This window comes from Pseudophryne corroboree, chromosome 10 (genome assembly GCF_028390025.1).
Source record: "Pseudophryne corroboree isolate aPseCor3 chromosome 10, aPseCor3.hap2, whole genome shotgun sequence".
In the NCBI taxonomy this organism is placed as follows: Eukaryota; Metazoa; Chordata; class Amphibia; order Anura; family Myobatrachidae; genus Pseudophryne; species Pseudophryne corroboree.
This window is the reverse complement of record NC_086453.1, coordinates 292,983,471-293,007,789: the sequence shown is the minus strand read 5'-3', so window position 1 is coordinate 293,007,789 and position 24,319 is coordinate 292,983,471. Positions and strand designations below refer to the sequence as shown.

Here is a 24,319-nt window from a genome sequence, read left to right as displayed (position 1 = left end):
TGTTGACAGGTCGCGTTCCGCTTGACTTGACAATTTTGTCACCAGCAGTTCTTTGAACCCCAGCAGACTTGTGTCTGCCGGAAAGAGAGATCCAAGGTAGGTTTTAAATCTAGGATCGAGCACGGTGGCCAAAATGTAGTGCTCTGATTTCAACAGATTGACCACCCGTGAATCCTTGTTAAGCGAATTAAGGGCTCCATCCACAAGTCCCACATGACTAGCGGAATCGCTCTGTGTTAGCTCCTCCTTCAATGTCTCCAGCTTCTTCTGCAAAAGCCTGATGAGGGGAATGACCTGACTCAGGCTGGCAGTGTCTGAACTGACTTCATGTGTGGCAAGTTCAAAGGGTTGCAGAACCTTGCACAACGTTGAAATCATTCTCCACTGCGCTTGAGACAGGTGCATTCCACCTCCTATATCGTGCTCAGTTGTATAGGCTTGAATGGCCTTTTGCTGCTTCTCCAACCTCTGAAGCATATAGAGGGTTGAATTCCACCTCGTTACCACTTCTTGCTTCAGATGATGGCAGGGCAGGTTCAGGCGTTTTTGGTGGTGCTCCAGTCTTCTGTACGTGGTGCCTGTACGCCGAAAGTGTCCCGCAATTCTTCTGGCCACCGACAGCATCTCTTGCACGCCCCTCTCGTTTTTTAAATAATTCTGCACCACCAAATTCAAGGTATGTGCAAAACATGGGACGTGCTGGAATTTGCCCAGATTTAATGCACACACAATATTGCTGGCGTTGTCCGATGCCACAAATCCACAGGAGAGTCCAATTGGGGTAAGCCATTCTGCGATGATCTTCCTCAGTTGCCGTAAGAGGTTTTTAGCTGTGTGCGTATTCTGGAAAGCGGTGATACAAAGCGTAGCCTGCCTAGGAAAGAGTTGGCGTTTGCGAGATGCTGCTACTGGTGCCGCCGCTGCTGTTCTTGCGGCGGGAGTCCATACATCTACCCAGTGGGCTGTCACAGTCATATAGTCCTGAGCCTGCCCTGCTCCACTTGTCCACATGTCCGTGGTTAAGTGGACATTGGGTACAACTGCATTTTTTAGGACACTGGTGAGTCTTTTTCTGAGGTCTGTGTACATTTTCGGTATCGCCTGCCTAGAGAAATGGAACCTAGATGGTATTTGGTACCGGGGACACAGTACCTCCAACAGGTCTCTAGTTGGCTCTGCAGTAATGATGGATACCGGAACCACATTTCTCACCGCCCAGGATGCCAAGGCCTCAGTTATCCGCTTTGCAGCAGGATGACTGCTGTGATATTTCATCTTCCTCGCAAAGGACTGTTGGACAGTCAATTGCTTGGTGGAAGTAGTAAAAGTGGTCTTACGAGTACGACTTCCCCTCTGGGATGACCATCGACTCCCAGCAGCAACAACAGCAGCGCCAGCAGCAGTAGGCGTTACACGCAAGGATGCATCGGAGGAATCCCAGGCAGGAGAGGACTCGTCAGAATTGCCAGTGACATGGCCTGCAGGACTAGTGGCATTCCTGGGGAAGGAGGAAATTGACACTGAGGGAGTTGGTGGGGTGGTTTGCGTGAGCTTGGTTACAAGAGGAAGGGATTTACTGGTCAGTGGACTGCTTCCGCTGTCGCCCAAAGTTTTTGAACTTGTCACTGACTTATGATGAATGCGCTGCAGCTGACGTATAAGGGAGGATGTTCCGAGGTGGTTAACGTCCTTACCCCTACTTATTACAGCTTGACAAAGGCAACACACGGCTTGACAAATGTTGTCCGCATTTCTGTTGAAATACTTCCACACCGAAGAGCTGATTTTTTTGGTATTTTCACCAGGCATGTCAATGGCCCTATTCCTCCCATGGACAACAGGTGTCTCCCCGAGTGCCTGACTTAAACAAACCACCTCACCATCAGAATCCTCCTGGTCAATTTCCTCCCCAGCGCCAGCAACACCCATATCCTCCTCATCCTGGTGTACTTCAACACTGACATCTTCAATCTGACTATCAGGAACTGGACTGCGGGTGCTCCTTCCAGCACTTGCAGGGGGCGTGCAAATGGTGGAAGGCGCATGCTCTTCACGTCCAGTGTTGGGAAGGTCAGGCATCGCAAACGACACAATTGGACTCTCCTTGTGGATTTGTGATTTCGAAGAACGCACAGTTCTTTGCTGTGCTTTTGCCAGCTTGAGTCTTTTCATTTTTCTAGCGAGAGGCTGAGTGCTTCCATCCTCATGTGAAGCTGAACCACTAGCCATGAACATAGGCCAGGGCCTCAGCCGTTCCTTGCCACTCCGTGTGGTAAATGGCATATTGGCAAGTTTCCGCTTCTCCTCCGACAATTTTATTTTAGATTTTTTAGTCCTTTTTTTACTGATATTTGGTGTTTTGGATTTTACATGCTCTGTACTAGGACATTGGGCATCGGCCTTGGCAGACGACGTTGCTGGCATTTCATCGTCTCGGCCATGACTAGTGGCAGCAGCTTCAGCACGAGGTGGAAGTCGATCTTGATCTTTCCCTATTTTTGGAACCTCAACATTTTTTTCTCCATATTTTAATAGGCACAACTAAAAGGCACCTCAGGTAAACAATGGAGATGGATGGATACTAGTATACTTATGGATGGACGAGCGACTGCCGACACAGAGGTAGCTACAGCCGTGGACTACCGTACTGCGTCTGCTGCTAATATAGACTGGATGATAATGATATAAAATATATATATATATCACTACTGCAGCCGGACAGGTATATATTATATAATGACGGACCTGCTGGACACTGTCAGCTGCACTGCAGACTCCTAAAGTAAGCTACTAGTAGTATCAAGAAGATAGAAAAAAAAAAAACACCACAGGTAGGTGGTATACAATTATGGATGGACGAGCGACTGCCGACACAGAGGTAGCTACAGCCGTGGACTACCGTACTGCGTCTGCTGCTAATATAGACTGGATGATAATGATATAAAAAATATATATATATCACTACTGCAGCCGGACAGGTATATATTATAATGACGGACCTGCTGGACACTGTCAGCACTGCAGACTCCTAAAGTAAGCTACTAGTAGTATCAAGAAGATAGAAAAAAAAAAAACACCACAGGTAGGTGGTATACAATTATGGATGGACGAGCGACTGCCGACACAGAGGTAGCTACAGCCGTGGACTACCGTACTGCGTCTGCTGCTAATATAGACTGGATGATAATGATATAAAAAATATATATATATCACTACTGCAGCCGGACAGGTATATATTATATAATGACGGACCTGCTGGACACTGTCAGCACTGCAGACTCCTAAAGTAAGCTACTAGTATCAAGAAGATAGAAAAAAAAAAAAACACCACAGGTAGGTGGTATACAATTATGGATGGACGAGCGACTGCCGACACAGAGGTAGCTACAGCCGTGGACTACCATACTGCGTCTGCTGCTAATATAGACTGGATGATAATGATATAAAAAATATATATATATATCACTACTGCAGCCGGACAGGTATATATTATATAATTAATGACGGACCTGCTGGACACTGTCAGCAGAATGCGTTTATAGAATAAAAACACCACACGACGAGTGTTTAACTTTTTCAGGCAGACAATCACAATATACTGGTGGTCAGACAGTGGTCACTGGTCAGTCACACTGGCAGTGGCACTCTGGCAGCAAAAGTGTGCACTGTTAAATAATATGTACTCCTGCTACTGCTCCCCAGTCTCCCCCACAATTAAGCTGTGTGAGCACTCAGCACAGTCAGATATACATAGATGATGCAGCACACTGAGGCTGAGCACAGATATGGTATACTGTTACTGTGTCACTGTGTATCGTTTTTTTTCAGGCAGAGAACGGATTATATTAAATAATAATATAATAAAACTGCACTGGTGGTCACTGGTCAGTCACTAGTAAACTCTGCACTCTCTGAGTACTCCTAAGCTCCAGTAAATCAAGTGTCTCACTCTCACTCTCTCTCTTCTAATCTAAATGGAGAGGACGCCAGCCACGTCCTCTCCCTATGAATCTCAATTCACGTGTGAAAATGGCGGCGACGCGCGGCTCCTTATATAGAATCCGAGTCTCGCGATAGAATACGAGCCTCGCGAGAATCCGACAGCGGGATGATGACGTTCGGGCGCGCTCGGGTTAGCCGAGCAAGGCGGGAAGATCCGAGTCTGCCTCGGATCCGTGTAAAAAGGCTGAAGTTCGGGGGGGTTCGGATTCCGAGGAACCGAACCCGCTCATCACTAATAGAATGTAGATGGATAGTATACTTAATGACGACACAGAGGTAGGTACAGCAGTGGCCTTCCGTACCGTACTGCTATATATAGTATACTGGTGGTCACTGTGTCAGCAAACTGCAAAACTAAAATGCACCACAGGTATAGAATGTAGATGGATAGTATACTTAATGACGACACAGAGGTAGGTACAGCAGTGGCCTTCCGTACCGTACTGCTATATATACTGGTGGTCACTGTGTCAGCAAACTGCACAATTGAAATGCACCACAGGTATAGAATGTAGATGGATAGTATACTTAATGACGACACAGAGGTAGGTACAGCAGTGGCCTACTGTACCGTAATGCTATATATTATATACTGGTGGTCACTGGTCAGCAAAACTCTGCACTGTACTCCTTCTATATAATATTATACTGGTGGTCCCCAGTCCCCACAATAAAGCAGCACACTTAGCACAGATATGGAGTGTTTTTCAGGCAGACAACGTATACTGGTGGTCACTGTCAGCAAAACTCTGCACTGTACTCCTGCTATATAATACAGCTGCTCCCCAGTCCCCACAATTAAGCAGTGTGAGCACAGATATATGCAGCACACTTAGCACAGATATGGAGTGTTTTTCAGGCAGACAACGTATACTGGTGGTCACTGTCAGCAAAACTCTGCACTGTACTCCTGCTATATAATACAGCTGCTCCCCAGTCCCCACAATTAAGCAATAAGCAAGCACAAAATATTTGCAATGCATCAACATAAACGGAGAGGACGCCAGCCACGTCCTCTCCCTAACATTTCCAATGCACGAGTGAAAATGGCGGCGACGCGCGGCTGCTTATATAGAATCCGAATCTCGCGAGAATCCAACAGCGGGATGATGACGTTCGGGCGCGCTCGGGTTACCCGAGCCATACGGGAGAATCTGAGTATGGCTCGGACCCGTGTAAAAAGGGTGAAGTTCGGGGGGGTTCGGTTTCCGAGAAACCGAACCCGCTCATCACTAGTTATAATATGCTTTATGGCCAAATGTGTGGAAAGCTGGGCGGCTGGTCATCATCTTGCCATCATAACGATGGGCTTATTTTTATGGAAGTCCTGGAGCTGTTGTTCCATCTGCTTCATTGATGATAATCTGACCCTGCTAAACTCCAATAAAGAAGCATAGTAGAATTGGGTTAATATGCCTTTCTACACACTTGCCACATGATGTCACTGTTGTATTATGGAAAAGGTGATATAAAATGAGAGGAATCACATCATACAGAGTGCAGGATACTTAGAGGAATGTGCATGTGCTCTGGGCGGTATAACCACAGGTGAGGAAATTCCACATACTGTACATGTAAATGAATGAGTCTGATTTACAGTACACTCGTGTGTATTAACACAAACCTTACGTCCACCCCTACTCTGCGGATACAGGGCCTAATTCACTATGGATCATTATTGCGGCTGAGATAGAGACTTTAACAAATCTAATATTGTTAAAAAATCGCATGTGAAGAGCCGCCTGGAAAGCCTAAAATACACCCATCCGCAAATCTGCATATGTATTAGCTAATCGCAATGCATACACAAAAATAGAGCATCATGCAGTGGCAAACGCAGGATTTCTAGAGGGGGGTTTCCAAATGCAGTCCACAAGTCTACGGAACATTGGGAGTCGGGGGGGGGGGGGGGGGGGGGGGGAATAGCCTTGGACATTGCTTTTTTTTATACATCGGATACTGTATGGAATATAGCATTACCATTTAACGTTAAAGATGGTCTTGGATATAGGCAGACCTCCCAACATGCTGAAAGCTGTATCAAACATATTTAAATAATATACTTAATTGGTCAGAAAAAATGGTTAAACATACCATAATAAAAAATACACAGACATTATAGAGTCAGTACTGCATTTTCTAAGCACACATTCTCCCACCTCATGGTAAGGCACCTGTCTCTTCTTCCTGGTAGCTACTCTCTGGCCCAGTGCACTGATTGAGATACACACACACAGCAAACTTGGCAGACGAAGCTGCTACCACTGGGCATGGACAGCAGCTCTGCTCTGTCTATTAAACTGCATGAAGTCGCGGCAGCTCTAGCAATAGTATTATTTACCATTGCTACTGTCATAATTTGAGCCACTTGCTACGAGGAGGGGAGTTTCTGGGCAACCAGAAACCCCCCCCCCCCCTGCATTTGCCTATGCCATTGACAGTTACAACTGAGCCCCGCATACTCAAATAAATGAGAATGCAGTCGCACCGGACGCCATGTTTTTGAACACAGCATTTGCAGTTGATGTCAGATACACGCCCCGAATACAGCCATAACACATCTGCGTTTTCCCAGCCACTCCCTACAAACGCCATGTTACCACCCATAAACAGTCACTTCCTGTCAATAAAAATGTGTTCTCTACAATTAAACTGCATACACAAGGCAATTGCATGCTGACTTTTGGTGCGGGCAATGCGTTCACAGCGCATGTGCAATCTGCCGATAATCGCTCACTGCGGGCAATCCCACATTTGCAAATAGTAGTGATCAAGCCCACAGTCCATCTATATTTCTACATATTATGATTTTGGAGTAGAAATATTTGTTCTTGGCTACATATGGGCTGATTCGAATTTATGCGCCAATGAAGGCTTGTGGGTACCTTGCTTGTGCACCCAGGGCCGGCTCCAGGCCTACTAGCGCCCTGAGCGAGAAAATTTCGAAGTGCCTCCCACCACCATGCGCGTGCCGAAGGCACGTGCGCTCCTGGAAAAGTGGGCATGGCCTCACAACTTTATATAATCAAACTATAAATAAATATATTTTAACCCCCCCTCTACACACACACAATTAGCAGCCTTACACATAATGCCCACAGCAGTGTTACTTACACATGTCTCCAGTATAGTGTCAGATACACATACAGGTACGACCCCAGTAGTGCCAATTACACATACACCCCCAGTAGTGCCAAATACACATTATATGCCCCCAGCAGTGCAGTGCCAGATACACATTATATTCCCCCACAGTGCCAGATACACAGTATATGCTCCCACAGTGCCAGATACATATTTTATGCCCCCAGTAGTGCAGTGCCAGATACACATGATATGCCCCCCAGCAGTGCAGTGCCAGATAGACATGATATGCCCCCAGCAGTGCCAGATACACATGATATGCCCCCAGCAGTGCCAGGTACACATGATATGCCCCCAGCAGCGCCAGATACACATGATATGCCCCCAACAGTGCCAGATACACATTATGTGCCCCTACAGTGCCAGATACACATGATATGCCCCCACAGTGCCAGATACACATTTATATTCCCCCAGTAGTGCAGTGCCAGATAGACATATGCCCCCAGTAGTGCAGTGCCAGATACACATGATATGCCCCCAGCAGTGCCAGATACACATGATATGCCCTAAGCAGTGCCAGGTACACATATGCTCCCAGCAGTGCCAGATATACATGATATGCCCCCAGCAGTGCCAGATACACATGATATGCCCCCAGTAGTGCCAGATACACATGATATGCCCCTAGCAGTGCCAGATACACACGATATGCCCTCAGCAGTGCCAGATACTTGATATGCCCCCACAGTGCCAGATACACATGATATGCCCCCACAGTGCCAGATACACATGATATGCCCCCAGCAGTGCCAGATACACATGATATGCCCCCACAGTGCGAGATACACATGACTGGCCCCACATTATATGCCCCCACAGTGTCAGATACACATTATATGCCCCACAGTGCCAGATACACATTATATGCCTGCAGTGTCAGATACACATTATATGCCCCACATATAATTTATAATGTCACCTGTTTATATAATGCACCTTTATGTATATAATGCCCCCTGACTAAATAATGCCCTCCTCCAGTATATATTGCCACCCCCAGATATATAATGCCCCCTATGCTGCCCCCAGTGCTCTCACCTTGCAGGTTGGGGCGTAGTTGATGCAGAGTCTGCACCAGGAGGAGTAGAACTCCAGCAGCCAGGATGTAGCGTTGTAGAGGATATGATTCACCAAATTCCACTCCAGCACAGAGATTTCCGCGTCTTGCTGCCCTTACAGCAACTTCTCCACCGCCAACTGCATCCCAATCGTGGCCAGGAGCAGCAGCAGCACCGACCGCATGTGACGACGAGGGGGAATGCTGTTGGCGGGCCAAAGCTAAACTATGTGCGCACTGTGCGGCGTCTGACGTCAGACGCTGGTGCCGCACAGAGTGCACATAGTTTAGCTTTGGCCTGCCCACAGCACTCCCCCTCGTCATCACACAGCCACTGCTAGGAGGCGGGCCGCGGGACAGACGCTGCTGCTGTAGGGACCTGGTTCTGGGCTCCAATATGGCGGTGATAGCGGCACCCAGTAAGTGTGGCACCCTGTTCGGCTGCTCTATTGGAACATGCCTGGAGCCGGCCCTGTGTGCACCTCCTAACGACTGGAGTGACAGAACAAGGGAGGGAAGGTGCGCATTCCAAGTACACTAGGGGTGTGTCCATGCAAATGAGTCTCATGCAGACCTGCTGAAACACCTGCTAAGCGGTGCCAAGATACTAAATGCAGGTAGATTAGTAAAAGTTGAATAGCAGAATAGCAAGTTGTAAATGTTACTAACAGTCCTAAACATAGGGAATAGGGCATACTTGCCTACCCTCCCGGAATGGCCGGGAGGCTCCCAAAAATCGGGTGGCCCTCCCGGCCCCCCGGAAAGGTGGGCAAGCCACCTGCTTTCCCTGCAGCCCCTCCACACCCCTTCTCGGCCGCCTGCAGCAGAGAACAAGTGGGCGGTCCGAGGGGATCCGAAGATGCGATTCACGCTGAATCGCGTCATTGTTGCTCCGCCCCCCGCTATACAACGCCTATTTTCTCGGCATTGCATAGTGGGGGCGGAGCCACGATGGCACAATCCTGATGCCACCCCCCCAGACGGCCCACTTCCCTGTCGGCCACGCCCCCGGACAGCAAACATTGCCTCTTGTCACACCCCCGGACCGCCCATCTTGCTGCCAGCCACGGCCCTATGCACCTACAACACTGCCTCCTTCCGGAGGAAGGGGCAGCAAAGTAGGTAAGTGTGATACTTGCCTACTTTTGAAAAGGCATGTCAGGGAGACTGTGAAAGTAACACCTATCAGACGTGTACTGCTACATCTGAGAGGAGTGTCATGAAAATGAATTACATACAAATGTAAACGAGCCCCAAAGTTATTAAGATCCACTTGTTGAAGAAAAGACACTGATAGTTTGCAGGATTTCTTTGTGTAATGGTGGTCATTCCGAGTTTTTCGCTCGCTAGCAGTTTTTAGCAGCCGTGCAAACGCTAAGCCGCCGCCCACTGGGAGTGTATTTTAGCTTAGCAGAAGTGCGAACGAAAGGATCGCAGAGCGGCTACAAAATAATTTGTGCAGTTTCAGAGTAGCTCCAGACCTACTCCTAGCTTGCGATCACTTCAGACTGTTCAGTTCCGGATTTGACGTCACAAACACGCCGTGCATTCGGCCAGCCACGCCTGCGTTTTTCCTGGCACGCCTGCGTTTTTTCGAACACTCCCTGAAAACGGTCAGTTGACACCCAGAAACGCCCCTTTCCTGTCAATCACTCTGCGGCTGGCATTGCGAATGAAAGCGTTGCTAGACCTTGTGTAAAAATACATTGGCCGTTGTGAAAGTACGTTGCGTGTGCGCATTGCGCCGCATACGCATGCGCAGAAGTGCCGCTTTTTCACTTAATCGCTGCGCTGCGAACATTTTTCACTAGCGATCAACTCGGAATGAGCCCCATTGTGCCTAATTCAGAGTTGATCGCAGCAGCAAATTTGTTAGCAGTTGTGCAAAACCATGTGCACTGCAGGGGGGGCAGATATAACATGTGCAGAGAGCAAAGGTGTAGCAAGGGTGGCTCCAGTGGAGCATGAGCTCCAGGAGGCAAAAAAGTTAGAGGGCGCAGATGGGGCGCACACTGACTCAGACTCAGAGACTAGGTGGGGAACAGGTCAGGCCAGTGGTGACAGCAGGAGACACCGACATCCAGCACATGCCGTAGTTCTGCCCACCCTTTTTACATGTCTCACTGTCTGCTTGTAGCTGTGCAGCCGGGTTGCTTTTGTCCTGCAGCCTTCACTGCTGCAGCACCTCTCTCTCTGCCCTTGCTCTGTCCCTCCTACCGTCCTTTGTCCACTCCTCAGCTCTGTCCCGCCCGTTGCTCTACGCGGCCTTCTCCCTGCCTCCTCTTTGCCCCATCCCGCAGTTGCATACTAACCTCTTGGTGGGTATTACAGATATTAACAGCAGTTCCACACTTCTAGATGTCACAGAAGGTATACACATTCTGAGGTACGCAGGCCTCCTTTTATCCTCATCCAACACACAATACCACAGGGGGTGGTTCGACCCTGTTGTCGTTACTCAATCAAATTTAGTGCATGTTCTTGCACGCCCAAGGCATGATCACCTTTAACATTGTCTCCTATGCATACCTCCCAACTGTCCAGATTTTTGCGGGACAGTCCTGTTTTTTTGGGACTGTCCCACCCGTGGGCAGCAGTGTCCCACGGTGGTGGTGGGGGGGCCAGTTGGAGGCTCCTGTAGTCACTGCTCTGCAGAGCAGCGGTGAATAGACGCTGTGCGTCTATTCACTGGGAGGGAGAGGGGGTATGCCAGCAGCTCACAGAGCGCTGGGCATGCCCCCTCAATGACGAAATATGGGGGCGTGGCTCGCGACTGCGGCACTCCCGCAAAATCACGACCCCTTTCCTATAGGCCATGCCCCCTTTTCGGACGGGCACAGCTCAGCCGCGCCAGCATGTCCCTCCTTTGCATCTGGCAATTTTGGGAGGTATGCCTATGGACAGTGGGTAGTGATCACTCCTCTGTGCCTAAGGCGACCTGCAGTGTTAGGAACAGCCCAGATGCCGGAATGCTTGGAGGGGGGGAGCCAGCCCGGAGTGCTGGGATTGTTAAAGTGCTGGTGGTTCCAAGAACTTCTGTCCCCAGTGTACTGCCAAAGCCACAGTGCCCGGCTCCCCCTCCTGCAGTACAGTTAGTGATGGGTGCTGTGAGCTAGCTCCCAGATCCCGGTGGTCAGCACCAGCTTCGGACTGGCTGACCGTGGATCCGCTTTCGGCCCATTTATGCCAGGACAATGTTTAGAAGTGCCCGGCTCTTTACACCCGCTACCCTAGGTGCGACTGCAGAGAACCGGGTACCTCTAAACATTATCCCGGCATGAATGGACCGGAAGAGGATCCCCAGTGAACCAGCCCGATGCAGGACAGCACACCAACAATCCTCTGGTGCAGGCACCGGGGGTTAACAGCCAGCATTGCTGAGCTCTGATGCTGGGGTGCAGGGAGCTAAGGACCCGAAGCCCAGCTTTCGGCACATAGCCCTGCAGCCTGGTCTGGACTCCCGACTGCAGCACTTCCTTATTTCTAGACCACCGGTGCAGAACACTGGGGGTCAACAAGCATCGCCGGGACAGCAGCACATTTAAATAAACATTTTTTTAACACTCGCCACCTAGCGCCGCTAATACATTTTTAAACTGGCACCTTGCGCCGATAGGGACTTTTAAAGATGGCACGGCGGCATGGGGATTGACCCCTTCAGTGCCATGGCTGCCATTAATCACATGGAGGAGCGGGAGGAGCTGGCTCGGAACTTGGACCCGACCACATATATAGATACTTGTATGATAAAATTATTCCCCTTTCAGACAGAAGCCCCAGCTCTGAACCATGTCCGGCCCAGGAATCTGAACACACGTCGGAGCCATGGCTTTGGCTGTACTTATCCTTACATACTGCCACCGGGACTTGGATGGTTCACGGGTCTTCGCTGTCAGGGCTGTTTCTAGCCAATTTGGCTCCCAGTGCGAGATTTAAAAATGCGCCCCCCATGACATAAAAAAAGTGCCCCCCACACACACACACACCTAGAGAAAATAAAACTTGCGCGCGCAAGTGGCAAGGGGGCGTGGCCTCATCTAAATGGGTGTGGCTTCATTTAAATGGGCAAGGCCTCGTCTGAAAAGACTACCTCACAATCCAGTTTTTGACCCTGCTCCAACAGATCACGACCACCACAGGAAAAAAAATTCTACCATATTAAGCCCCACACAGTAATGCCCCCTGCACCATATTAATTATGCCACACACCGCAATGCCCTTGATACATTAAATCCCCACACTACGGCAGGCAAGAGTCCCCATTTCACACATTATGGCAGGTGTCCCCATTTTACACATTGAGAGAGAAAGAGAGAGAATACTTACAGAGGCGATTACCGCTCTTCGGCCCGCCTCACCAGTCGCTCCTCGTGCCGGCCTTTCCCTCTTCCTAACTTGGATCCCCCTCTGTACCCCGCTGGGGGGGGAGTTTCGCGGAGTGACGGGGTTGCGTCGTGACGTAACGACGCAAACGCATCATTCCATGAAACTCCGCCCCCCGAGCGGGTTACTCTGGGAGAAATAGGAGGGGGAAGCAGGGAGCCACAGTTAGTGCCACAGCGGGCTCCCAGTGCGGTTGCACTGCTCGCCTGCCCCAAGAAACTGCCCTGTTCGCTGTTCACACAGGATACTTGAAGATGACTCACATCTCCAAGCGCTCCTGAACCCACCAATCAGCAGCCTTTTAGGCATAACCCAGGTCAAATAACCCGGGTCATGCCTTTCACACTGCAGCCGACCTGGGTCAGACACGGAAATAACTCTGGTCGTGACCAGTTGTGGGTCACTGAGCCGTCATTTTCGTGTCACCCTATGGATGGTACCACCTGGTGTGGTCAGCACCCTCCTAGTGATGCCACTATTTGTTTTTATACTGGTGAACAAGAGGTCTCAGTCAGCACTGTTGTGCCAACAGTGTTTAGATATTTGGTACATATATTAAATGTACATACGATAAATATGGTCCATGTTTTGGATAGATCAGGATTGAGTCCATTTTGTTCTAAAGTGTTGTGTGCCTGGTTCCAAAACCCAGTCCCTCTTCCCCCATTCTCTGATCACAGGACTATGGGCTGATTTAGAGGTGGACACAGTGCCGGTGTTTGTGCACTTGTGTTATTTTACTACTGCATATGTGCAAAAAGCCCACAAAGTTATACTGCATCATAGCGGCTGCTGCACACGGGATTGGTATCATTACAAAAGATGGCTGCGAGTCATGGACGTTTATGGATGCTGACTAGGTGATGACCTGAAGAGAACGGGGAGAGAGGACATTTTATGCCCGTGATGTGGGAATGCCAAGGGCATGGAAATAGATCTCTTTTGCAGCAGCGAGGCCATATTTTTGAGGAATTAGAAATGGATACACTGCGCAAACAATAGGCTGCTTATTGGGTCAGTGGTATGAGCAGTGGTGCATCGTTGGGGACGTTTTCTGAACTACCATTGGATTTGCACGATTCTCAGCTAGTGGACATCTCAGGAGTTCCTCAGTCCGGCACATGCTACAGTGTTACAGAAGGTGAATGGTGAAATTGTCATTTGCATAATTTCACAGTTGCAAATCAGTAATTATTTGCTGGATAGCATCCTCATGGATAGCATCCTCTGAACCAGGCCATACTGCATATACCTACATAAGGTATATTTTAAGAACAAAAAAGATTAAAAATGCAATTTGATGTTTAACCACTAGATGTCACCATTGATATAGGCCCTCATTCCGAGTTGATCGCTCGCAAGGCGAATTTAGCAGAGTTGCTCAGGCTAAGCCTACGCCTACTGGGAGTGTATCTTAGCTTCTTAAAATTGCGACCGATGTATTCGCAATATTGCGATTACAAACTACTTAGCAGTTTCAGAGTAGCTTCAGACTTACTCGGCATCTGCGATCAGTTCAGTGCTTGTCGTTCCTGGTTTGACGTCATAAACACACCCAGCGTTCGCCCAGACACTCCCCCGTTTCTCCGGCCACTCCTGCGTTTTTTCCGGAAACGGTAGCGTTTTTATCCACACGCCCCGAAAACGCCGTATTTCCGCCCAGTAACACCCATTTCCTGTCAATCACACTACGATCGCCGGAGCGATGAAAAAGCCGTGAGTAAAAATACTATCTCCATTGTAAAATTACTTGGCGCAGTCGCAGTGCGAATATTGCGCATGCGTACTAAGCGGAATTTCACTGCGATGCGATGAAAAATACCGAGCGAACGACTCGGAATGAGGGCCATAGTTACTGTAACACTGTAGTGCTAGAGGCTGATTCTGTGCTGGAAGCAAATGGTAAAAGGAAGTAACTTTGCACCTGGACAAACCATGTTGCAATGCAAGAGGTGCAAATTAGGGATGACCATCGATGGCTCTACCATTGATGGTTGATTACTTTAAACCATCAGATAAAAAGTATAAATGGTTTGGAGACATAACTTTTGCAGCTAGTATAGACTGTGTAAGTGCACACTGATGATGATAATGAGTAGCCAATCAGACACACACATAGGTACAGCCGGGATCAGTATGATCCCAACGCAGTCAGGAGACCAACGCCTGGATCCCGACAGCCGGGATACTGGTGGCGAGCACAGCGTGACCCCTTGCAGGCTCGCCGCAATTAGTGCCAGTACTGATGTTCGGTCGCCACAGGGTTATATTCCCCCTCGGGTGGTGGTGTGGCCCACCACCAAAGTGAGGATTCCAGCCGGCAGTCGGGTTTCCGACCGCCGGTATTTCACCGGGTGTCGGGATTCCGGCGTTGGTATCCAGACAGACGGGATCCTGGCAGCCGGTAAATTGACTGCCTCCCGTACAGCCACATCTCAAGATGCAACAACTGTACTGTACATTCTATTGCATGCACATGTCTTCTGAACAATAAACACCCATTTTATTTCCAATACAGCATTAGGCACATTGGGGCAGATGTATTAACCTGGAGGAGGCATAAGGAAGTGATAAACCAGTGATAAATGCAAGGTGATAAACACACCAGCCAATCAGCTCCCATATGTAAATTAACAGTTAGGAGCTGATTGGCTGGTACATTATCACCTTGCACTTAACACTGCTTTATCACTTATCCTTATGCCTTCTCCAGGTTAATACATCTACCCCATTGTCTGTAACAAACTTATTTTTGTACAATTGCTTGTAACCACCAGCGCCTCCTACCTCTATTTATCGGTCTGAAATGTTTGCATGTATGGGATTGTGATTCTGCACATGTGCACAAATAAACAAGCAGACTTCTAGAGATAATGGGGTTGATCCAATTAGTTGCGAAGAGTGAGATGTGCCATTGCTTCAATGCCCGCAACAGCACCCAATCTCACACCCTTTGCAGGCTAAAATCAGCTCCGATTCGCACAAAATTGCTGGAATTGGTCAAATTTGGGCCACCATGAAGTGCGGCCACTGATGCGATGACTTGCACCCGCAATAATTGATTGACACCTATATCGGCTGCAGCTCCTAGAAATCAGTATTGGCTGCCATAATAGCAGTGAAGCTTCCCATTGGAAGTGCTCTTCCTTCTAATTGCAGGCTGGACTGGCAGTCCCAAGGGGAGAAAACATATTCCCCTGGGACTACCTCTCCGACTGTAGACCGTAGGGTGCGCTTCCAGAGGGAAGCCACTGTTAGGCAGTCCATGCAGGAGGCTGCAGCCTTCAGTCCTTAGGTAACATCAGCCACCTTCTTGTAACCAATGTTAGAACAAGTGGCTAGCATTCAGATGTGATACTGTACATCAAGAAACTCTTAAACTCATATAGATACATAGACAGGGCCGGATTTAGGGGTCAGGCCGCCCCTAGGCACATTATTGGAGAAAAGGAGACATAAAATGTAAGCATGTATGAGGCTTTCGGGGCGGTGCTATGTTTAAGCGTCATTAGGCCTTGTCCCCAACCCGAGAAAACTGCCACGATTCACGAGTCCACAGGTAGGGGGCAGAGCTAAATGCTGCTATTTGTGTAACTTAGCCCTGCCCACTTCGCCCAGCACCACAATTTTGGTGACTAGATATATAGAAAGATAGATAGCAATAGTGAAATGCAGGTAGGATGGGATTCTCAGCTCAGTATGCTGATCATATATGACTCAGCTCTCGACTCTGAACCGTGTCCAAACCAGGATTCTGAACACATGCCGGAGCGGCGACTTTGGATGTACTTATCCTTTTAAACCACCGCCGGGAGTAGAGTTATTCCCAGGTCATCACTGTTGACACAGGATGCTCTTATCCTTGGTTGTGACTGTCAGCTCTCCATGACTGTCAGCTCTCAGCTGTGACTGTCAGCTCTCGGTTGTGACTGTCAGCTCTTGGTTGTGACTGCTGGCTCTCAGTTTTGACTGTCAGCTCTCTGTGACTGTCAACTCTCAGTTGTGACTGTCAGCTCTCTATGGCTGCCAGCTCTTGGTTGTGACTGTCAGCTCTCTGCGACTGCCAGCTCTCTCGGTTGTGGCTGTCAGCTCTCTGTGACTGCCAGCTCTCGGTTGTGGCTGTCAGCTCTTGGTTGTGACTATCAGCTCTCTGTGACTGCCAGCTCTCGGTTGTGACTGTCAGCTATCTGTGACTGTCAGCTCTCTGTGACTGCCAGCTCTCAGTTGTGACTGTCAGCTCTCTGTAACTGCCAGCTCTCAGTTGTGACTGTCAGCTCTCTGCGACTGCCAGCTCTCAGTTGTGACTGTCAGCTCTCTATAACTGCCAGCTCTCAGTTGTGACTGTCAGCTCTCTGTGACTGCCAGCTCTCGGTTGTGACTGTCATCTCTCTGTGACTGTCAGCTCTCTGTGACTGCCAGCTCTCAGTTGTGACTGTCAGCTCTCTGTGACTGTCAGCTCTCTGTGACTGCCAGCTCTCTGTGACTGCCAGCTCTCAGTTGTGACTGTCAGCTCTCTGTGACTGCCAGCTCTCGGTTGTGAGCTCTCGGTTGTGATTGTCAGCTCTCTGTGACTATCAGCTCTCGGTTGTGACTGTCATCTCTCTGTGACTGTCAGCTCTCTGTGACTGCCAGCTCTCAGATGTGACTGTCAGCTCTCTGTGACTGTCAGCTCTCTGTGACTGCCAGCTCTCTGTGACTGCCAGCTCTCAGTTGTGACTGTCAGCTCTCTGTGACTGCCAGCTCTCGGTTGTGAGCTCTCGGTTGTGATTGTCAGCTCTCTGTGACTATCAGCTCTCGGTTGTGACTGTTTTCCTTATAGTTTGTTACAGTGATTCTTCCCAAACTGATTTTATTGTCCTTAGTTCCTAGCTAAGCAGGGTAAAATCATTTCCCTAGCAGTCTTTAATGATCTAATCCATACAGAGTAATGAGCTGGTGCATACCTCATTCAGCAGTGGCTGTCCACGCGCTGAGATCAGTTATTCCGCTCTGACCAAGATTACTGAAAACATGGCAGATCCAGAGTGTAAGCAGGAACAACGTTCTCCTATGTAGAAGAAAGCTATCACCCATGCAGAGGACAGCATTCTGTTTGGGCGTAAACACAAGTTGCTGTTGCTATGCTTATTAGTGTTTACTGAATATTTACATCTTGTTCTGTGCTTCATTAGACTCAGATACTTATTGTCTTGATCCAGAGGCACGGTCAGGGGATGAAGACGCAATTACTACCTATGCAGAGTTTGCCAATTCTGTAAAGGTAGCAAAATGCGTTGGTTTTTTTGTTGTTTTTTTTTTCCAAGCGCAAAATATCAGTACACCTTGGGTCATGTCCAAATATTTATTAATTAATTTATTAACCGTTTCTTATATAGCGCAGCAAATTACGTTGCGCTTTACAACTGGACACAATTAGAAGACAAAACCGGGTAAAAACAGACAGTCATAGAGGTAGGAGGTGCATGGTAACTCCTTGTGCCAGGAACCCAATGGCACAATGATGTCATCATGCCCCTCCCCCCCACTTAGAGTGTACTGAGGGGGAGGGTCTTAATACTGTAATTGCCCTACCCACTTTTCTACCTCAAATCACTTCATCGAGCAAATGTCCAAAGACACATAAGCAAAAGTATGTATACTGTACATGTCCTCCTCGTTGAATTTACAAATTGTACCCACCATTGTCTTTTGCATACACATAATGTCGCATTACAATTTCTTATTGGTGAATTTGTCTTTTCAGGGAGGAGTAAAAGTCTTAATTACGGGGCCATGGCAGGAAGCCAGCAATAATTACAGCTGTTTGTTTGACCAGATCTCAGTGCCTGCATCTCTTATACAACCCGGTGTTTTGCGCTGCTACTGCCCAGGTAAGTGACATTTCCCATAGTGCTTTACACTATATAATCACTGAAGTGTAATTTACCACTGAAATTGTAGAGATATATTATAAAGGTTTTATGTCATTACAATTAGTAACTGTTACATTATTGCAGAACATTAATATTGGGTTTATCAATAGGTGACACATTGCCTATCACAGGCTGTGTTTGAAAAATGACAGTTAGGAGCTGATAGGTTGGTACTTTATCACCGTGCAATTTTATCACTCTCCAAGGCTTGATAAATCTGGGCCTTAATGTTCTACGGCAGTTTTTTTATGCTGAGTTTCCTTGTTTAGACATATTATTATTATTATTATTATTATTATTATTATTACAGGTTGAGTATCCCATATCCAAATATTCCGAATTACGGAATATTCCGAAATACGGACTTTTTTCAGCGAGAGTGAGATAGTGAAACCTTTGTTTTTGATGGCTCAATGTACACAAACTTTGTTTAATACACAAAGTTATTAAAAATATTGTATTAAATGACCTTCAGGCAGTGTGTATAAGGTGTATAAGAAACATAAATGAATTGTGTGAATGTACACACACTTTGTTTAATGCACAAAGTTATAAAAAATATTGGCTAAATTTACCTTCAGGCTGTGTGTATAAGGTGTATATGTAACATAAATGCATTCTGTGCTTAGATTTATGTCCCATCACCATGATATCTCATTATGGTATGCAATTATTCCAAAATACGGAAAAATCCCATATCCAAAATACCTCTGGTCCCAAGCATTTTGGATAAGGGATACTCAACCTGTAATAATAACATTTTCTTATACAGCACAGAATATTCTGTTGCGCTTTACAACTGGAACAACAGTAATAGAACAAGACAGACATAGAGGTAGGAGGGACCTGATTGCAAGCTTACAATCTACAGTATAGGGAAATAGGCAAGGAATATGTGCTACCTATTGCATAATGGTTCTGCCTGTATGATATGGTCACATAGCAATGTTGGCCAGGGGTCAGGAGGATATTAAAGTGAGTATGTGTAGACTGTATAGAGGGGATGTAATTGGGTAGCATATCATGAAGGTTATGTGGGCAGTTCTGGAATCTGACATTTAATAATATTCTTTGAATGCTGGGTAAATCTGAAATTACTGGTGGCAGAAGTGGGATACCTGTCAATGCCTGTATAAAAAAAAAAAACTGAACAGTTGCAGGCAGGAATATTTCATTCTTTATGGATTGGCAAGCGAAACCTTTAATGTGATTGTTGATTTTCCTCCTGTGTATGGTAAAATAATAATATATAGGAACGCCATGATAAATTTCCTGAAATTGTTACAGTGTATCAAGAAACGCTTCACATACTTATTATGGCAAACCATTATATAAATAAATACATATAAGAAAAATAAAATGAAACCATGGTATAATGTATTTAGGAAACTCATTTAGATTTGATTAAATCTGCTCTGGGGCACAAGTGGATATTGTGTCTTTGTGGAGTTGCTGGAGCAGATATAGCAATCTAGAAAGGGCTGGGATAAAAGTATTATATTCTCAGAAAGCATGGACTTATTTTCTCCTGGTAAATAACCAGAAGAGTAGCTGTAAATAGATATTATAGAGAGGCTTAGAGAATTTCTTAGCATTTCAATTATTTTCCATTCCCCCAAATTTATGATATAAAGCCGGATTCAAAGGAGGACGCAAATACCACTGTGACTGCAAGGATGCACCATCGGTTACACCATCAGTCGCACCATCGGTCGCATTATCAGACCCCAAAATGGACGTGACACGTCAGCGGTTTTTGAAGCCATCCCAATGCTCACTAACTTTCAGTGACTTTGCAAATAAATCCTCACTGCATCCATACAGGGAAATAGTCAGCATGCAAAATTATATACTGTGAAAACCATTTATCTTCTCAAAGACAGGATAACCTGTCCATGTTTAGGCTTATGGACATATAATGGGTGATATCGGTCCATGTAAGGACCACATAGAAAATACAGTGAGACAATACTGGCATCACATCGTCAGCAGAATATTAGGTGCAGCAGAGACCAGGGTGCTACCACACCGCAAGGTCACCATCTTACTCGTCTATCCAGGACGCTCTCAGCTGTGGTCATCACACAGTTGCTATGGAAGGAAGCGCATGGTAATACGGGGACAGTCACTGTGCACCTCCCTACTGCATGTGAATCTGTAGCAGACCTTTTAAAGAGGGCAGATGGAGTAGTTGTCCAAGGCAACCTGTCAGATTCAAGCTACCATTTTATAGAGTGTCCTCAATGAATCATAGCGATAAGCTGATTGGTTGCTATGGTCAACTTCTCTATCGGTCACCTTTAGAAGCTTTGACACATCTCCCCAGTCATTATTTTAGGTGGAGCATGCTGGGATCGGGGAGTTGTAGCAGGGGGGACAAGAGGGGTTGACTAATGATTACCTGGGCCCAGCTTGTGAGGGGGGGGGGGGGGGGGCTTTCAGGGGGCCAGGACAGCTGCTGTGGAACAGGTCAGCTGCTGTGTGGCACAAGGGGGCACTATTTGCAGGCAAGGCCACACCTACCTGATTTGGCCATGCCCCCGGTAACCGAGATCCGTTAAGAGAATATCATTCCTCTTGTGCACTCTCCTCCTACTGTCAGTCACCAACTCAGTCTGAAAATTAGGACAGACCACTCAGAATTTAGACTATTGGCAGTAACTAGTGTTAATGGGAGATGTATCAAGCCTAGGAGAGAGATATAGGCATCTATGTACTAAGCCTAGGAGAGAGATATAGGGGTCTATGTACTAAGCATAGGAGAGAGATACAGAGTTGCAGTGGGTAACTTCTCCACTTTATCTCTTTCCAAGGTTTGATGGCTTGATATATCTCCCCTCATGGAAACACATGATTATTGAAAACGTACTAATTTACTGCTGCAGACGTGCTGTTGTATGTATTCTTTACCAGAGTGCCGCCTACTGGACTATATATATATATATATATATATACATACACACAGTATATATTCATACACTAATGTCTCTTCCCAATCCTCACGCATCAAACTGACACTTACCGGTGTGTAATGCAAAAACATAGCAAATGTCCCACAACGTCATGCACCACAACCTGCCCAGCAGTGATACCCTAGCAGCTTTATTTTCTGTATTTACTTATTATGTATTCATTTACCTAGTTTAAAACGTGTGTGTATTTATTTTATTTATGTTTGATTGATATCAGTGGCATAACTACCGAGGGTGCAGCCGCACAGAGGATGCAGCAAGAGTGAGGGGGGAGGGCTACCGGGCCGCCTCAGAGTCCCGCGATTCGCAGGTATTTGGGGGCAGGGCCTAATGTCAGGAGCTCCCATCAGAGATCTCTGCTGGAGTCAGGTAGTGCTCGCTCTCCCTCCCTCTCTCCCCGACACTCTCTCTTTCTCTCTCCCTGATAGTCTCACTCCATGACAACCAGGGACGTGCAGTCAGGGGAGTCAGGGGAGGCAGTGCCTCCCCTGCTATTAATAATTAAAATAATACACAGAAGATACTTATGACACATATACTGTGTCATAAGTATCTTCTTTAAATTATTCTAATTATTTTAATATATTTAATCAGTTTGGGAGGCACCGATAGCCGTGCCTCCCGTCGATACTGGGAACGGGGATAGAGCGGGGGGCGGGGATAAACTCTTGGGCTGTAAAAGCCCATTGAAAACAGCAGTGAAAGCGGCACTAGTATAAGTGCCTCGCTGACAGGGACACCATGCCCCTGTCAGCGAGGCAGATGTGATTGGACAGCGGATCCAGTGCTGGATCCGCTAGTCCAATCACCCACACGCAGCGGCGGGACAAGACAGAAGTGTAAATAATTACCTCTTCTAATTCCCCTGATGCCTCGCTGCTGGTGGTGGCCGGGAGCCTGACAGTAGCTGCAGCCACGCGGTGATCTCCCCCATATGCGCATCGCTGCTGACTGATGACCGCCGCAGCAGCCGCCTCCGTTACACTACACACCACTGAAAGCGAGAAGCTTGCTGCTGTCATGTAAGGTGAGCAGCTCCTCTCAGTTAGCTCTCGCGTGGTGCGGCCGCGGCGTGAGGGGTGAAATGGGGATGGTAGCGGCAACTGTGTTCACTCCCTGCAGCCCTGACCTCCTGTGCAGCAGAAAATGCCCGGGGGCGAGCGGGTGACGGTATTCAATATAATAATATTGTGCTCCTTGACCTGCGTGAGTGCAGGGAGGTGGGGGGTTTGATGGTGCCTGTGCCGGTTTTCAATATTAAATGATGCTCCTTTACGGGGGGGATGTTGTGTTAGCCACCACCAGTTAACATTTTATTTTATAACAGACGCCACTCCTCCTCATTTTTATTCCCCCTGTACGAAGCAAATGAGGAGGGACAGGCAGCTGTTGTAAAATAAAATAACCATGATGGCGGCTCTCGTAGACTTGATAAAGTGCAAAAAGGTGCCGTATATTACAATAAACATAACCTTTTTGCACTTTAACAAGTCGCTGAGTGCCGCCATCTTGCTATATATATATATATATATATATATATATATATATATATAAAAGTTGGTAGAAAGGCGGCACTCAATAGGGACTGGAACAGCAGCGGAAAATGATGAGACTAAGCCCTTAGATCAAGTTAACGTTTCAGTTATTTAACTTTGGTCAGAACCACGTAAGTTAAATACAACTGAAACGTTAACTTGATCTATATGTAAATAATAATAATCATATATTTAAAATCATATATCTATAAACCGTCCTTTTAAAATCCTGCATTTGCCCCTGGTCCCCCATCCTCCCGCCGGGGGCAGAGTCAGGTGCAGCCGTGCGCGGTGATCCCCTCGTGGGCTCGCTGTGCTTTGGGCCCAGTGGCGAGCTTTGCTTTGCTCGCCACACTATTATATTCCCCCTCAGGTGGTGGCGTGGACCACCACCCGAGTAAGAATACAGGCCTTTGGTCGGGATTTCGTCAGCATTTCCCCACCTGTTGGGATTCCAGCGTCGGTATTTCAACCGCCGGGTTCCCATCGTTCGGAAATTAACTGCATTCCCCCTCAGACGATACAGCATTTTTTCCCATTTAGATTGCAGGCCGGGCTCCAATATGTGAGGGCCTCTGGGAGCCCACTCCATTCACCCCCATCCTATATTCTGGCCCTGAGGATGGGGCTTCACTTGGTGCCTCCCCAGCCATTGACCTCACCGCACGTCACTGATGACAACACACACTCTCTCTTCCTCACTCTCTTCCTGACACTCTCTCTGTCTTTCTCCCTGATACTGTCTGTTTCTTTCTCTGACACTGTCTCTCCATCTACCTCCCTGACACTGTCTCTTTCTCCCTGACACACTCTCTCTCCCTCACCCTGTCACTGTCTCTCTCCATCTCTCTCCCTGACACTGTCTCTCCCTGACACGTCTCTCTTTTTCTGACACTCTCTCCCTTTCTCTCTCCCTGACACTGTCTCTCTCTCTCTCTCTCTCTCTACCTGACATTGTCTCTCTCCCTGACACTCTCTCTCCCTCTCCCTGACACACTCTCTCTCCCCCTCCCTCTCTCTGACACTGTCTATCTCTGCCTCTCTCCCTTACACTCTCTCTCCCTGCATACTCTCTCTGACCTCTCTTTCTCCCTGACACCCTCTCTCTCATTCTCTTTCTCCCTCCCTGTCTCTCCCTGGCACTTTCTCTTACTCTCTTTTGCTTCCCTCTCTTTCTCTCTCCCTCCCTCAGACTCTCTCTCTCCCCTACCCTTCTTGCTCCTCTACATTCTCTCTCTCTCTCTGACACACCTTTTCTCTCCGACACCCTCTCTCTCATTGAGGCCCTCTCTCTATCTCATTCCTTTCTCT

General features: G+C 47.6%; 1 protein-coding gene across 10 annotated transcripts in view; it reads left to right on the top strand.

Moving 5' to 3' along the window:
* Positions 1-24,319, top strand: part of CAMTA1 (calmodulin binding transcription activator 1) — a 2,328,268-nt gene that overhangs the window by 1,998,062 nt on the left and 305,887 nt on the right. For 9 of the 10 annotated variants that reach the window (XM_063943384.1, XM_063943385.1, XM_063943383.1 and 6 more), the window contains one exon: positions 18,333-18,459. In XM_063943384.1, coding sequence (XP_063799454.1) covers positions 18,333-18,459 — 127 coding nt within the window. Of the gene's footprint in view, positions 1-18,332; positions 18,460-22,339; positions 22,501-24,319 lie in introns of those variants that run through there. The other variant, XM_063943391.1, reaches the window with a different exon arrangement.